This window comes from Ursus maritimus, unplaced genomic scaffold, assembly GCF_017311325.1.
Source record: "Ursus maritimus isolate PB19 unplaced genomic scaffold, ASM1731132v1 scaffold_16, whole genome shotgun sequence".
Classification (NCBI taxonomy): domain Eukaryota; kingdom Metazoa; phylum Chordata; class Mammalia; order Carnivora; family Ursidae; genus Ursus; species Ursus maritimus.
The window spans coordinates 12,048,292-12,061,836 of NW_024424008.1; the positions used below are offsets into that span (position 1 = coordinate 12,048,292).

Genomic DNA, 13,545 nt, shown 5'->3' on the forward strand with positions numbered 1-13,545 from the left:
GCCTGGCGCCCCTCCGCCCCATCTCCGACCTGTCCCGGCTTCCAGTGCATAGAGTGGCGGCGGGGAAGTGTGCGCATCCTTCTCCCGCTGACCGTTGGCCTTTTAGCCGGTGCCCTAGCAGAGCCTTTCTTGTCGGCCTTCCACTCCCCCTCTCCCCGGCTCTGGTCCCAACACCCTAGCTCCGAGCCGGGGAGGGGGGGAGGAGTCCTGCAGCGTGACGCCCAGGGGCCTCCAGCTTGCCTCCCGTCGGTCCGCCCCCGGGGCGTGAGGAGGGGGCGGGGCTGCAGACTTAGGACATGGGACTCCTGCCCCAACGCTCTCTCTGTCTGAGCCAAGCAGGCAGCCTAGTCTGGCCAGGAGCGAGCCATGACGGCGCTGCGGGGCCTCTGGCCCGAAGTGCAGGACACCTGCACCTCGCTGGGGCTGATGCTGTTGCTCGTGCTGTTCGTGGGGCTGGCCCGCGTGGTCACCCGGCAGCCGCTGCACAGGTTCCTGATGGCCCACACCTTCGTCTTGGAGTTTCTGGGCACCTTCCAGCTCTGCTGCTGCACCCACGAGCTGCAACTGCTGAGCGAGCAAGAACCCGCGCACCCCACCTGGCCGCTGACGCTAATCTACTTCTTCTCGTTGGTGCATGGCTTGACTCTGGTGGGCACCTCTAGCAACCCGTGCGGCGTGATGATGCAGATGTTGCTGGGGGGAATGTCCCCCGACACGGGTGCGATTAGGCTGTTGGCTCAGCTGATTGGTGCCCTGTGCAGCAGGTACTGCATAAGCGCCCTGTGGAGCCTGGGGCTGACCAAGTATCACCTCAACGAGAGGACCTTCGCTTGCAGGAATCCTATTCAAGTCGACTTGCCTAAAGCGATCATCACAGAAGCCATCTGCTCCTTTATCTTCCACAGCGCTTTGCTGCACTTCCAGGAGATCGGAACCAAGCTTCGAATCCACCTGCTGGCAGCACTCATCACCTTTTTGGTCTACGCAGGTTTGTTATTCCCACAAAACACTTGGCACATCCGGATCCTCTATGACCTGAGGCTTTTTTTTTTTTTAAGATTTTATTTATTTATTCGACAGAGATAGAGACAGCCAGCCAGAGAGGGAACACAAGCAGGGGGAGTGGGAGAGGAAGAAGCAGGCTCATAGCAGAGGAGCCTGGTGTGGGGCTGGATCCCAGAACACGGGATCACGCCCTGAGCCGAAGGCAGGCGCTTAACCGCTGTGCCACCCAGGCGCCCCCTGAGGCGCTTTTTACCAAGATACGTTTGAAGCCCCTACACCTCTGTGATGTCAATATTGGTATTCCCATTATTCTAACCATTCGCAGCCTGGTCTTTACCAATAGTGCAGACATGTAGATCCTCCATTCAGTGCTTTTTTGAACCCCCAGCAACAGGAGCCATTTCTATGCTGAAACTGAGATCTTGTGAAATATTGCCAAGGGTTCAAATATCCTACAAAGGGATTGTTTTAATGGTAGAGAGGAAAGATAACTTATCAGCTACCTCTTTCCTCATGCCAACCTGACACTCTGACTGAAAAATGATCATGGGTTTAAAAAGTGCGTTTCAGTTTAAAGCACAGGCTACATGACTGGTTAATAGTAAGAGGAGTAGAAATTCGGTAGTTCTATTTCTTAATTCTTTTTCTATAAAATTAAAGTCATTTCTTATTTCCCTAATAATCAATCTTGAGTTATAAGTGAACTTTTAAGTGGCCTATCACAAAAGATGTGTTTTAAAATTAAAACTTGCTTGAAATTAAAGATGCTTTTTTATTTTTTTAGTAATATTTATTTTGTTATATTAGTCACCATACAGTAAAGATGCTTTTTTAAAAAGGTGACTCGAGAAATCTGTTGATTTCTTGCAAACCATTGGTTTACTTTGACAGATCTCAGGTGCAGTGGATACCCTGGATATCCTAAGGGGACAAGGAAATCCAAAAAAACAAAAGTTTAATGATGAAATGTATCATTTTAAATGATTGCAATGAAGTAGCTTCATTGGGACTATATAAAATGTTTTAGAGGCAGGAATGTAATAAAAGGAAATTAGTAGTGACCGTCTATCTTCTGCCCACTGAAAGTGAAACTATAAGTAGAAGTAAACCTCAAAATAAGGCTTCTAAACAGTTGCTTGACTTCCCAGGATAAAAATGAAAGACTTTTCAAGCCATCTTCCATCCATTAGTTCTAGTACTATTCTTTGTGTAGACAAAGATGGAAATAAAGGGTAGAGGAGAGAGGGAAGGATTTATGTATATTTGAGGGGTTGGTGAATAGTTGCTTATTTATTAAAGTTTTAGGTTTGGGCTAAAGCAGAAACATGCCCAATATGTGGAGATAATCATCCCTTGCAAAAAGTTATGCCACAGTTTAGCTCTGTACTTATATAATTAATGGTGTGTTTTAAAGTTTCCCAGGTAATCCCAGTATGAAACCAGAGTTGAGAACCACTGCTCTTGTCCAGAGTTGTGCTGGCCAATTCGGAAGCCACTAGCTACGTGTGGATTTAAATTAACTAAAATTAAATGCTCGGTTCCTCAGTTGCAATAGCTACATTTCAAGTGGTCAACAGCCACACATGGCTAGTGGGTGCACTATCGGACAGCACCAGAGACTGTTTGCCAGGGCAGAGCCTAATAGACAATTGGGGATTACTATTTTACAGAAATTGATAATTATTATTATCTTCCTTTTCTGCCAATGTAAGGGAGATAAGAGTATTCATTGAGCAATATACTAATAAGCACATAGGAAATTTATATGAGTTATCTTAGTTAATCCTTAGAAAAACTCACTAATGAATACATTACTCCCATTTTAAGTAAAGGGAGGCTCACAGAGCTAGAATGTGCTGGAATCATGGTTCAAACTGACACTAAAGCTTATTCTCATTTCATTATCAGCATTTCTACACTGCACTCCACAAAAATATGTACATATAATTGAACATTATTCAGCCATGAAAGGGAATTAAGTTCTGATAAATACTACAACATGGATGTACCTCACCAGACACAAAGGAACAAATGTTGCAGGACTCCACTTATATAAAAAATACAGAATATTGGGGCGCCTGGGTGGCACAGCGGTTAAGCGTCTGCCTTCGGCTCAGGGCGTGATCCTGGCGTTATGGGATCGAGCCCCACATCAGGCTCCGCTGCTATGAGCCTGCTTCTTCCTCTCCCACTCCCCCGGCTTGTGTTCCCTCTCTCGCTGGCTGTCTCTTTCTCTGTCGAATAAATAAATAAAATCTTTAAAAAAAATCCAGAATAGGCAAATTCATAGGGTCAGAAAGTATAATAGAGGCTACCAGGGGCTAGGGGGCATGGAGTAGGGACTTATTCTTTAATGGGTACAGAGTACAGAGTTTCTGTTCGGGGTGATAGAAAAGTTTTGGAAATTGTGATAGTTGAACATTGTGAATGTAATTAATGCCACTTAATGTACACTTAAAAATGGTTAAAATGGCATGTTATATGTCATATACTTTACCATAATTTAAAAAGATTCCTTTAAGTTACAATAGGGTTCTTTTGCCAAGTAAGTCCGGCAAATACTGGATTAAGCAGATTTTCTAATGTTAAGACTTTACAGAGCCTTTTCTATGCTGCTATATATTGTGAAACCCCAAAAGAAGGACGTGGAACAGTTTTTCAAACTTATGGAATCCTTTTGTCTAGCAGTATGTAGCAGAGAACATACTTTGGGTAATGCTACACTAAGCCATAACTCCGCATTATTTTCTGTGGTTATGTCATAACTTTAGACCAGAGTTGCTCCAGATAGAATGAACTGTCTTGGGACTGGTCGCGTTTCTGTCATATCAGAGAGGTAAGGCTTTTGTAGGAAGGATTTAAGAATGGATAGGAGAGGAAAGGCAGGGGAACGGTCAGCTAAGTCAAGTCTCATTACAAGTTACTTTGATATGCCTTTTTTTTTAACTTCTAAGGTACTGTTGGTGCTGATTTGACATTGTTGCCTGCTAGGATGTCATTTATTAACATGGTAGAGCTATAAAACTATTAATGCAGATTTCAAGCAAATCTCCTTAATTTAGGTTCTGAGAGAATTTGGTTCAATGAACAGGGTAAGAGAAAACGACATTCTTTTTTTTTTTTTTTTAAGATTTATTTATTTATTTTAGAGAGTGGGGAGGGGCAGAGGAAGAGAGAGAGAAACTTTAGCAGATTCTGTGCTGAGCGTGGAGCCGATGCAGGGCTCGATCTCAGGACCCTGAGATCACAACCTGAGCAGAAACCAAGAGTTGGACGTTCAACCGACTGCGCCACCCAGGGGCATATATTTTTAATTAAAGTTGACCCTTGAACAATGCCAGAGTTAGGGGCACTGAGCCCCTATATAGTCAAAAATCCATGTATAACTTTTGATGCCCCCAAAACTTAACTAATAGCCTACTGTTGACTGGAACCCTTACTGTTAAAAGTTGATTAACACATATTTTGTATGTTGTTTGCATTATATATCGTATTCTTACAAAAAAGTAAGCTAGAGGGAAAAAATGTTAAAAAAGTCATGAGAAAATACATTTACAGTACTGTATGGTATTTATATAAAAAAAAATCTGCATATAAGTGGACCCAAGCATCTCAAACCCATGTTGTCCAAGGGTCAATGGTAGACATTGAAAAAAATCTGTTATTTTACACATCTGAGTGAGCTGTCTTTATTATTGCACCTGTTCATTTCCTTTGTGGGCTTTTTAATTATACATTTGTTTTCTGATGTCTTCTTCCAACAGACAGTAAGTTTTATGAATACAGAAACTAAAATTATTTTATTCATTATAACATATAACCAGGTCTTAGCATTGTGTCACCTGTTACAAATCAAATGCTCCTATTCACTTTAAAAAATCATGGAGCAAAAATAATATATATCTGGACATTTTATATTTTATGTCGAAGGGCTTTCAAAATTAGCCTAATAAACTGTCTGAAGAAATTGTAGTATTTTTACTTCATTTCATTATTCCATTCAGGAGTTTTTGGTATCCTTCTAAATCCTGAAGAATATAGGTAAGATTATTTGTCAAAGAAGAAGGGAACTAAGTCCTTTACATATGTTTGCTTTTAATATAATAACTATATGAAATAGATACTCATTTACAAATGAAAAATCACTTCAAACAAAGGTCCAAAACATTTATTTATTAATGTAGTGGTTAAGTGCACAGGTTTGGAGTTGTACTGTATCCTTAGAAGAGATACTTAATTTAGACCTCATTTCCTCATCTTTAAAATGGACAATAATACTGTCTCTCTAAGATCGTTATGAGGAATAGAATAACATATTTCAAATTCTTAGCATAATACCTGGCACAAATATTCTAGTCACTGGAAAGGGCTAGCCTCCACTCTAAATTATCTAGTTAACATTCTGACTTATACATGAGTCTTATGTTAACTAGTGTCATTCTGTCCTGGAGAACTCGATGCCCTTTAGGAGTATTGAGTAACATGAGCATCCAGAATTGCGATATTTGGGACTTGGACTTTGACACAGTCTTTAACTGTGGTAATTTCGCCAAGTTCCTGCTATCCTGTAAGACTCTTGACAATCAACCAGCTCTGTCTTCCCACTGATATCTCTTCTTGGACATATATTATTAAGTCTTCTCCCCTTCAAATGTCAATAAATAATATTTTTCAAAGATATTTTGTTAGTCCTATGCCTGATGGATGATTCTTACTTTTTAAATAATTCACGTTTAATTACACAATGCATGAACATATTCTTTTTGAAAAATTGAAACGCTACCAGTGAGACCAAAAGCACCTTTTGACTGCCATCCCCCATGCTGTCCTCTCTCTTTCTCTGTCTAGTCTTCCCACCAGGGTAGTCCTCTGTACATGCGTGTGTGTGTCCGTCCAAACTTTTTATGTGATTTATTATAAATATAGATAAGACCCTGTAGAAACTATTGGTTAAGTATATTCATGTTAACATAAAAGGTATCATACCTTACTTTTTGCAGTTTGCTTTTCTTGGTAGTTCAGTGGTATCTTGAAGACCTACCAATGTTAATTAGTAAAGAGATTTCTCTCATTATTTCAAAATACTGAATGTTATTCCAAATTAATAAACTTGTTTATTTAGCTTCTTATGGACAGTCAGGCTTTTCCCAGTTGTTTCCTGCTATAAACAACATTGCATATGCCTATTGTATACAAGTATCAGTAGTTCTCTACAACAGTGGTTTTCAACAAGAACCCCCACCCCAGGGGACATTCAGCAGTGTGCGGAGACTTTTTGGTTGTTACGATGGTGGGGAAGATGGATGTGCTGGCATCTGCTGGGTAAGGACCAAGGATGCTGCTAAACATCCCACAATGCTTAGGACAGCCCCCAACAAAGAGCTGCATAATCTAAAATGTCAAAGCCAAAGCCACATGTTTTGGGCTTTTTTTTTTTTTTTTTTTTTTAAGATTTATTTATTTGAGAGAGAGAGTGCATGAGTAGGAGGGGTAGAGGGAGAGGGAGAGAGAATCCCAAGCAGGCTCCACGCTTAGTGCAGAGCCTGACATGGGACTCAATCTCAAACTCTGAGATCATGATCTGAGGCCAAAACCAAAAGTCGGATGCTTAACCGACTATACCACCCAGGAACCCCTTGGGCTTGTGTTGACACAGAACCCACTCCTGATGTGAATTTCTGTATCAGCTATTTTTTTTTAAAAGATTTTATCTATTTATTAGAGAGAAAGCAAGAGAGAAAGAGAGCACGAGCAGGAGGAAGAGCAGAGGGAAAAGTAGACTCCCTGCTGAGCAGAGAGCCTGACACAGGGCCTGATCCCAGGCCCCCCAGATCATGTCCTGAGCCGAAGGCAGATGCTTAACCAACTGAGCCATCCAGGCGCCCCGTGTATCGGCTAACTATAGCTTACAATCATAATTTATAGTTTTTCGTGATTCTGTGGGTCAGGTGGGAAATTCCTCTAAGACCATACAGCTGGACAGTTGGTGGGGCTGGAAAATTCAAGGTGACTTCACTCATGTGTCCAGAAGTTGGTGGCAACTATCATCTAAGATACCTCAGTTCTCCGTGTGGCCTCTTGATCTTTCAGCAGCCTAGACCAGCTTACTTACATGGTCAGGGCACTGTTCCAAGAGAGCAAAAAGTGGAAGCTGATGGGTTTTCGGAGACATGAACCTAGAATTCACTCAGTGTCACTGGTCATGTTCAGAAGCATCACTTCTGCTGCATTCCATTTGTCAGTGCAAGTTGCAAAGCCAGTCCATATTCAAGAGGGAAAGGTGGGAGGAGCAGCTTCCCACCAATATCACACTCAGCAGAACTGGAGATGAGAGGATTAGAAGGTAAGGCAAGTGAGGTAGTTTGAATTTTAGGATGGTATAAGACTGATGGACAGTGTTCTTAGACCTAATGGAAATAGCAAAGGCCTAATGGGAACACCAAAGTAAACTAATTATGAGAGCAATGGTTCAGTCTATTTTTACTTATACATGCCTAAAAAAAAAAAAAAAAAACCACCACCACAACAGGTCACTTATATTATCATAGCACATATTACATTGTATTGTAAAAACCTGTTGAAGTCCTTATCTTTTGCCCGTGATGTCTACCATATAGGAGCTCAATAATTTTTTTATTGAACTGAAATGACCACCTGCCAAACAATTCTGTTGGTCCCTGGCAGTTGCAGGTTTAACATTCCAGGATTGACTATTCGGGAGTGATTCTGAAGGCCCATGACGTGGTATCACTTATAATTGCTGAGACATGAATATGAATCATGCTGTGAGGCCGGTGTGCTAGAAAAACTCTTAGCCGTGGAGTGAGCTTAGTTCACTGCTCAATGTCTTCATCTCGACACAGCTTCAGTGTTTTCAGCTTATCAAGTATGAAATCTTATGAAAGGATTGCTTAATTTCCAGTTTTACTGCATTTTATGAAGACAGCATGCTATAGTGGCATATTGTTAAGGTCAAGTTTGTGAGGATCTCAGGATATATCTCTGTGGCTGAGGCAGAGGCAGATGTGTATGCCCAAGCTTCTATACGGAAGAAGTAACAGAAACGTCACTATCTCAGGAATATTCTTAGGCTGTGTTCTGAAAAGCTGAGCCACAGGTCTGGTACCATTGGAAAGGAAGTCCAGCCACCTCTGCTTTTCCTTACTTGCTTGTGTGGCCAGAACTAAACTCCTAGGCTCCACATCAGAGAGAGAACCTGGGTGCAGAGCGGGACCATGAATCCTGAAAAGCAATCAACAGTTAGAATTTGTGCTGACCTTTCACAACTATACACGATCACTTTTTTTATTTAAAAATTTTTGTAGCCTTTTTATTGAGACATAATTCACATGACATTCACAGTCCCTTCTTCAGGGCTCTGTCTGTTGACAAGTAAAAATGGAGTCAATGAGAACACTTTGGTCCATTTCACTTTTGTTTTCAACACAAAGGTATGCTTATGCCCAAGAGGGTCCTGGGGTATTGAATCCATTTTAAATGTATTTTCATTATTACTTATTCATTTAAATTGGTGAATGTTAAGATGGGCAGCCAAATCTCCTGTTTCATAAACTTGTAGAAGCAATAATAGAACAGATTAACTTTCAACGTGCATTCTATAATATATAGGAAAAGCACTGGATTAAAGCTCTTAATGTCCCAGCACTTTATAATCTATAATCTATTTTTACATTCTATAATATGCCAGGTGATTCTGCAAAGGAAGATTATAGCATAAGAATACTTAAATACCTAAAACAAAGTAGTCAAATCCAGTAATCCCTTTATTTCTAGTTACAAGAAGATGTAAAATATATGGTTTGGTATCACTCTGCTATTACAGGAGGAAGTCTAACAGGAGCTGTATTTAATCCAGCTTTGGCACTTTCACTACATTTCAAGTGTTTTGATGAAGCATTCCTTCAATTTTTTATGGTATATTGGATCGCTCCTTCTTTAGGTAAGCATATTTTTATTAATTTTTATTACAAGATTAGGGTGTCTAAAATGATAGGAAACGTCACTGTAACATGTCAATTTCCAAAGCCAGACTAGGTACAAAAAAGAAAATGAAAAAGGTAGTTAACATACCTGAAATAACACTTTATTTGTGCAGTATCCTTTAAACTATTTTCTTCAAAGAAATAAAATTGAGGGTAGTCAGTTTCCGGTATGATACTGCTTTAAGAAACCCATGCCCAGTGGAGAGCTTGATACAGGGCTTAATCTCACAACCCCAAGATCATGACCTGAGCTGAAATCAAGAGTCCAGTGCTTAACCGACTGAGCCACCCTGGCGCACTTCCAAAAGAATTATTCAAAGGAAAAAAAAATCAGAATGATATTTTTTGTAAAATGCCCATGACCTTTTTCTTTTCTTTTCTTTTTTTAAGTAATCTCTACACACAATACAGGGTTCAGACTCACCACTCTGAGATCAAGAGTCACATGCTGTATGGACCGAGCCAGGCAGGCACCCCGAGAAAACATTGCTTAAAGCAAAAAGTCATAAGGGCACCTGGCTGGCTCAGTCAATGGAACATGCGATTATTGATTTCAGGGTTGTAAGTTCGAGCCCCATGCTGGGTGTAGAAATTACTTCAAAAAATCTTTAGAAAACAAAATGTTTTCTAGCCTAAATCACTTAATAACTTCTTCCTGGAAGAACATACTGGAAAAAAGTCTCATGATAGAAAAAAGAGGAACGATCACTTCTGCCCCTTTTAAAAGTATATAGACCAGAGCATAGTAGGGTGGGGAAACAGACTACATTCTGTTCATGTTAGTATAGTCCAGACAGGAAGCTAACATTACCTGTAGCCATTACCAAAACATTTTATGGAACCACTTAACCCCAAACAATCCAAACACCCAAAGAAAAAAAGTATATATTTCTTTTCTTCCTATTCGAGGAAATCTTTTAAAAATGGCATTGAGATGAAATTTTTTAGCAATGGCCCTAACTGACTTGTTGAAAATATACAAAGATTCTTTGTTGGCCTAAGGAATTCCTAGCTTTTTCCAAATAGACTTAACTAAAATTTCTTATAGCTCTTGGTTTAAAGAAGCTTGTTCCTACACTTCTTTAAGAGGTTTAGAAATGAAAAGCAATACAGGAATCCTTAAATAGATATGGATAAAAGACATATGTGAATAAATGGCACTTTATATTACATTGAATTCCAGCTTGGCATTGGATTTTGTCATTCATTGAAGTTATATTTCCATTGGCAAAAAAAAATGGCATCAAATGAATCCAGGTTACATACAAACTATAAGAAGGATGGGAAAAAGAAGAAATTATACATTTAGGCACCCAGCTGGCTCAGTAGAGCATGCAACTCTTGATTTTGCGGTTGTGAGTTCAAGCCCCATGCTGGGTGTAGACATTACTTAAAAATAAAATCTTGGGGCGCCTGGGTGGCACAGCGGTTAAGCGTCTGCCTTCGGCTCAGGGCGTGATCCCAGCGTTATGGGATCGAGCCCCACATCAGGCTCCTCCGCTATGAGCCTGCTTCTTCCTCTCCCATTCCCCCTGCTTGTGTTCCCTCTCTCGATGGCTGTCTCTATCTCTGTCAAATAAATAAATAAAAAAAATCTTAAAAAAACAAAAATAAAAATAAAATCTTACAGGGCACCTGGGTGGCTCAGTTGGTTAAGTGTCCAACTCTTGATCTCAGCTCAGATCTAGATTTTAGGGTCATGAGTTCAAGCCCTGCACTGTGCTCCACACTGGGCATGGAGCCTACTTAAAAACAAAATAAAATCTTAAAAAAAAAAGAAATTATATTTTTACAAGAGTCCTTCAAACAGCTAAATAAAAGATGAGTGTCAAAACAAACAAAACCCTGTTAAAGCTACACTGGGTGATGCCACTGAGTGAGACAGAGGAGAGTCATCCCAAGGTATCTTTCCCTTCTTGGCCAAGCAGGGAGCAAACTATTCTTGGAAGCCATACTCCTTGTTTTTTTTGTTTCTCTTCATAGCAGAGATAATTATAATTTTTCTAATGGCTCCTGTCAGCTCCCCCAAATTAATTTAAAATAGTAGAAGTGAGCGCTTGAGTGGCTCAGTCGTTAAGCATACGCCTTCGGCTTACGTCATGATCCCAGAGTCCTGGGATCGAGCCCTGCATCAGGCTCCCTGCTCAGTGGGAAGTCTGCTTCTCCCTCACCCACTCCCCCTGCTTATGTTCCCTCTCTCGCTGTCTCTCTCTGTCAAATAAATAAATAAAATCTTAAAGAAATAAAAAATAAAAATAAATAAAATAGTAGAAATGTGACTATAATAATGCATATAGAATTAAATCTCTAGGGGCACCTGAGTGGCTCAGTCAGTTAAGCATCTGCCTTCGGCTCAGGTCATGATCCCAGGGTCCTGGGATCGAGCCCCACATCAGGCTCTGTGCTTGACTCAGTCAAAGTCCATGATTCTCAACCTGGCTGCCTTGTGGGGTAGCCTGCCGTCGTTCAGTCCAGTCTGCAGGTGTAAAGGGAGTGACTCTCACAAGCTGATCACCAAGCAGCACTTAAATTACCTGGCAATTTATCAGTTGTTTATTGATTATTACTCAAACAGATCTGTTCTCACCCCATATTTTTTTACTTTCAATTCTAACCCTGATAATGGAATTTCCTTGGAAGAGAAACATACTTAACCTTATTTATGGTCAGAACTTTTAATGAAAAGTAGACCTCATACAATAAAAGAAAGCTTCTACTGGAAGAAAACTTAGAGGCTCTTTAAGACCAACAAAATGAAAAGCTAGTTAATTTTAAATAAATTTTAACATTATAAAATCTTTGATGTTGGCTTTGAGAGAGAGGGGAAAACGCCAGGGGAGGGACAGAGGGAGCAGAGGGAGAGGGGGAGAGAGAATCTCAAGCAGACTCTGCACCGAGCATGGAGCCCAACATGGGGCTTGATCCCAGATCCGAGGACCATGAGATTTGGACGTGAGCTGAAATCAACAGTTGGACGCTCGACCGACTGTGACACCCAGGCACCCCACATATTTTCTATTTAAGATATAAAATTTCAGCACTGACTGAAATGTTCTGTTTTAGACATTTTGCTTGATGCAGCTCTAAAAGCTATTAATATTGTGACTGGTGAAAAAAAAAAAAAGAGAAGGGAGAAAGCGATGTTTGAGGATTCCAAATGAAAGCACAAGAGTGCTTTCAGTTGCTTTACTCTCCCAGTACGTCTCTGAGGCATGTTTTAGAGAAGAGCAAATGGAGACCAAAGTCCAGCGTTTCTCACTCAGCAAGTCAGTAATGGAGCCAGAACTAGAACTCCAGATCTGTTTATCCTTTCAATTCACTGTTTAGATCCTTCTGGTTTCACCAGGTTCATACTGTTTTTAAGGATTGATGGTTGAGGAAAAATGTGACAATGTTATATTAAAAAGTACCCATGTGTTTCATGTAGAATTGATGCAGCTAATTCTTTTAAACATAGCTTTCCAAATCTCTAGGTATGTAATCTTAAAATTATAGCCACTGCGTGATTATGAACTTCCTTAGATTGTTTTTAGTTTACTCTATTTTGTCTTTCAGGTATATTGTTGATGATTTTGATGTTCAGCTTTTTCCTTCCGTGGCTGTATAACAACCATACAACTAATAAAAAGGAATAACTATTCCAAAAGACTCAGACTAAGTTACAGGACGGTCAAGCTGGATGTGCTAAAGATTTTATCACCTCATGTTCAACGTACTGGCTGCACCGGACTCATCAATGTTTAGCTTCCTCTGAGGAAGCTGCCTTGTAGTTGTCACCACTGAAACTTGAAAAAACCAATGACTGTGAAAAGGAGATATCCTGTCTTTCTCAGTTAAGACTTGTTCTTTTGAGTGTGTATTAAACGCTGCTAGAAAAGACTCATTAGGGGTGCTTGGGTGGCTCAGTCAGTTGAGCGTCCGACTCTTGGTTTCGGCTCAGGTCATGATCTCAGGCTCATGAGATTGAGCCCCGCATAGGGCTCCACGCTCAGCGAGGAGTCTGCTTGGGATTCTTTCTCTCCCTCTGCCTTTGCCCCTCTCCCAGCTCTCTGTCTCTCCAAATAAAAAAAATAAATGAATCTTTAAAAAAAAAAAAAAGACTCATTACATTAAATATAAATCTCAAGTGATAATTATTAATTTTGGTGAAAAAAGGAGCACAGAGTGAGAAGGAAAGGGAGGTGATAGGACCAATGAAAGGGTGTGTATCAAATCCCACCTGAATGAACAGGATTTTTAGCCAAAGTATGACCAGTCATACTTACAGACCCGAAGAGGATACATTTCAGCCACTACCTCACACAATGATACCATCAGCAGTGTCTTCTATCAAAAGGAAAGTTGCTTCTGGAAGTAGATGTATATATCCTAAATTTTAAATATACTCTAAAATATTTTTTCTAAATAGAGAATCTCACCAGCTTTAGGCAAGTTGTTATGCCTTAATAGAATAAAAGAAAGCACCCATACAAAGTCAGGAGGTAAGCTTTTCGTATTCTCATTTGATCCTAACAGCTACCTTATGTAGTAGGCAGGG

General features: G+C 40.4%; 1 protein-coding gene across 2 annotated transcripts; it reads left to right on the forward strand.

Moving 5' to 3' along the window:
• Positions 1-225: 225 nt before the first annotated feature.
• On the forward strand, positions 226-12,887 carry AQP11 (aquaporin 11). 2 transcript variants are annotated; one of them, XM_008707376.2, is made up of 3 exons: positions 226-988; positions 8,849-8,965; positions 12,564-12,887. In XM_008707376.2, the coding sequence occupies exons 1-3, from the start codon at positions 367-369 to the stop codon at positions 12,641-12,643; spliced, it is 819 nt and encodes a 272-aa protein (XP_008705598.1). In that variant the 5' UTR covers positions 226-366; the 3' UTR covers positions 12,644-12,887. The 2 variants fall into 2 exon arrangements, with proteins under 2 accessions (XP_008705598.1, XP_008705599.1); XM_008707377.2 differs by lacking the exon at positions 8,849-8,965.
• Positions 12,888-13,545: the final 658 nt, after the last annotated feature.

Bases quoted from the DNA above. Each gene is read 5' to 3' on its own strand.
- AQP11 (XM_008707376.2), top strand. From the start codon at position 367: ATGACGGCGCTGCGGGGCCTCTGGCCCGAAGTGCAGGACACCTGCACC. The intron at 989-8,848 runs GTTTGTTATTCC...CTGCTATTACAG, and splicing joins CACCTTTTTGGTCTACGCAG to GAGGAAGTCTAACAGGAGCT. The intron at 8,966-12,563 runs GTAAGCATATTT...TTTGTCTTTCAG, and splicing joins TTGGATCGCTCCTTCTTTAG to GTATATTGTTGATGATTTTG.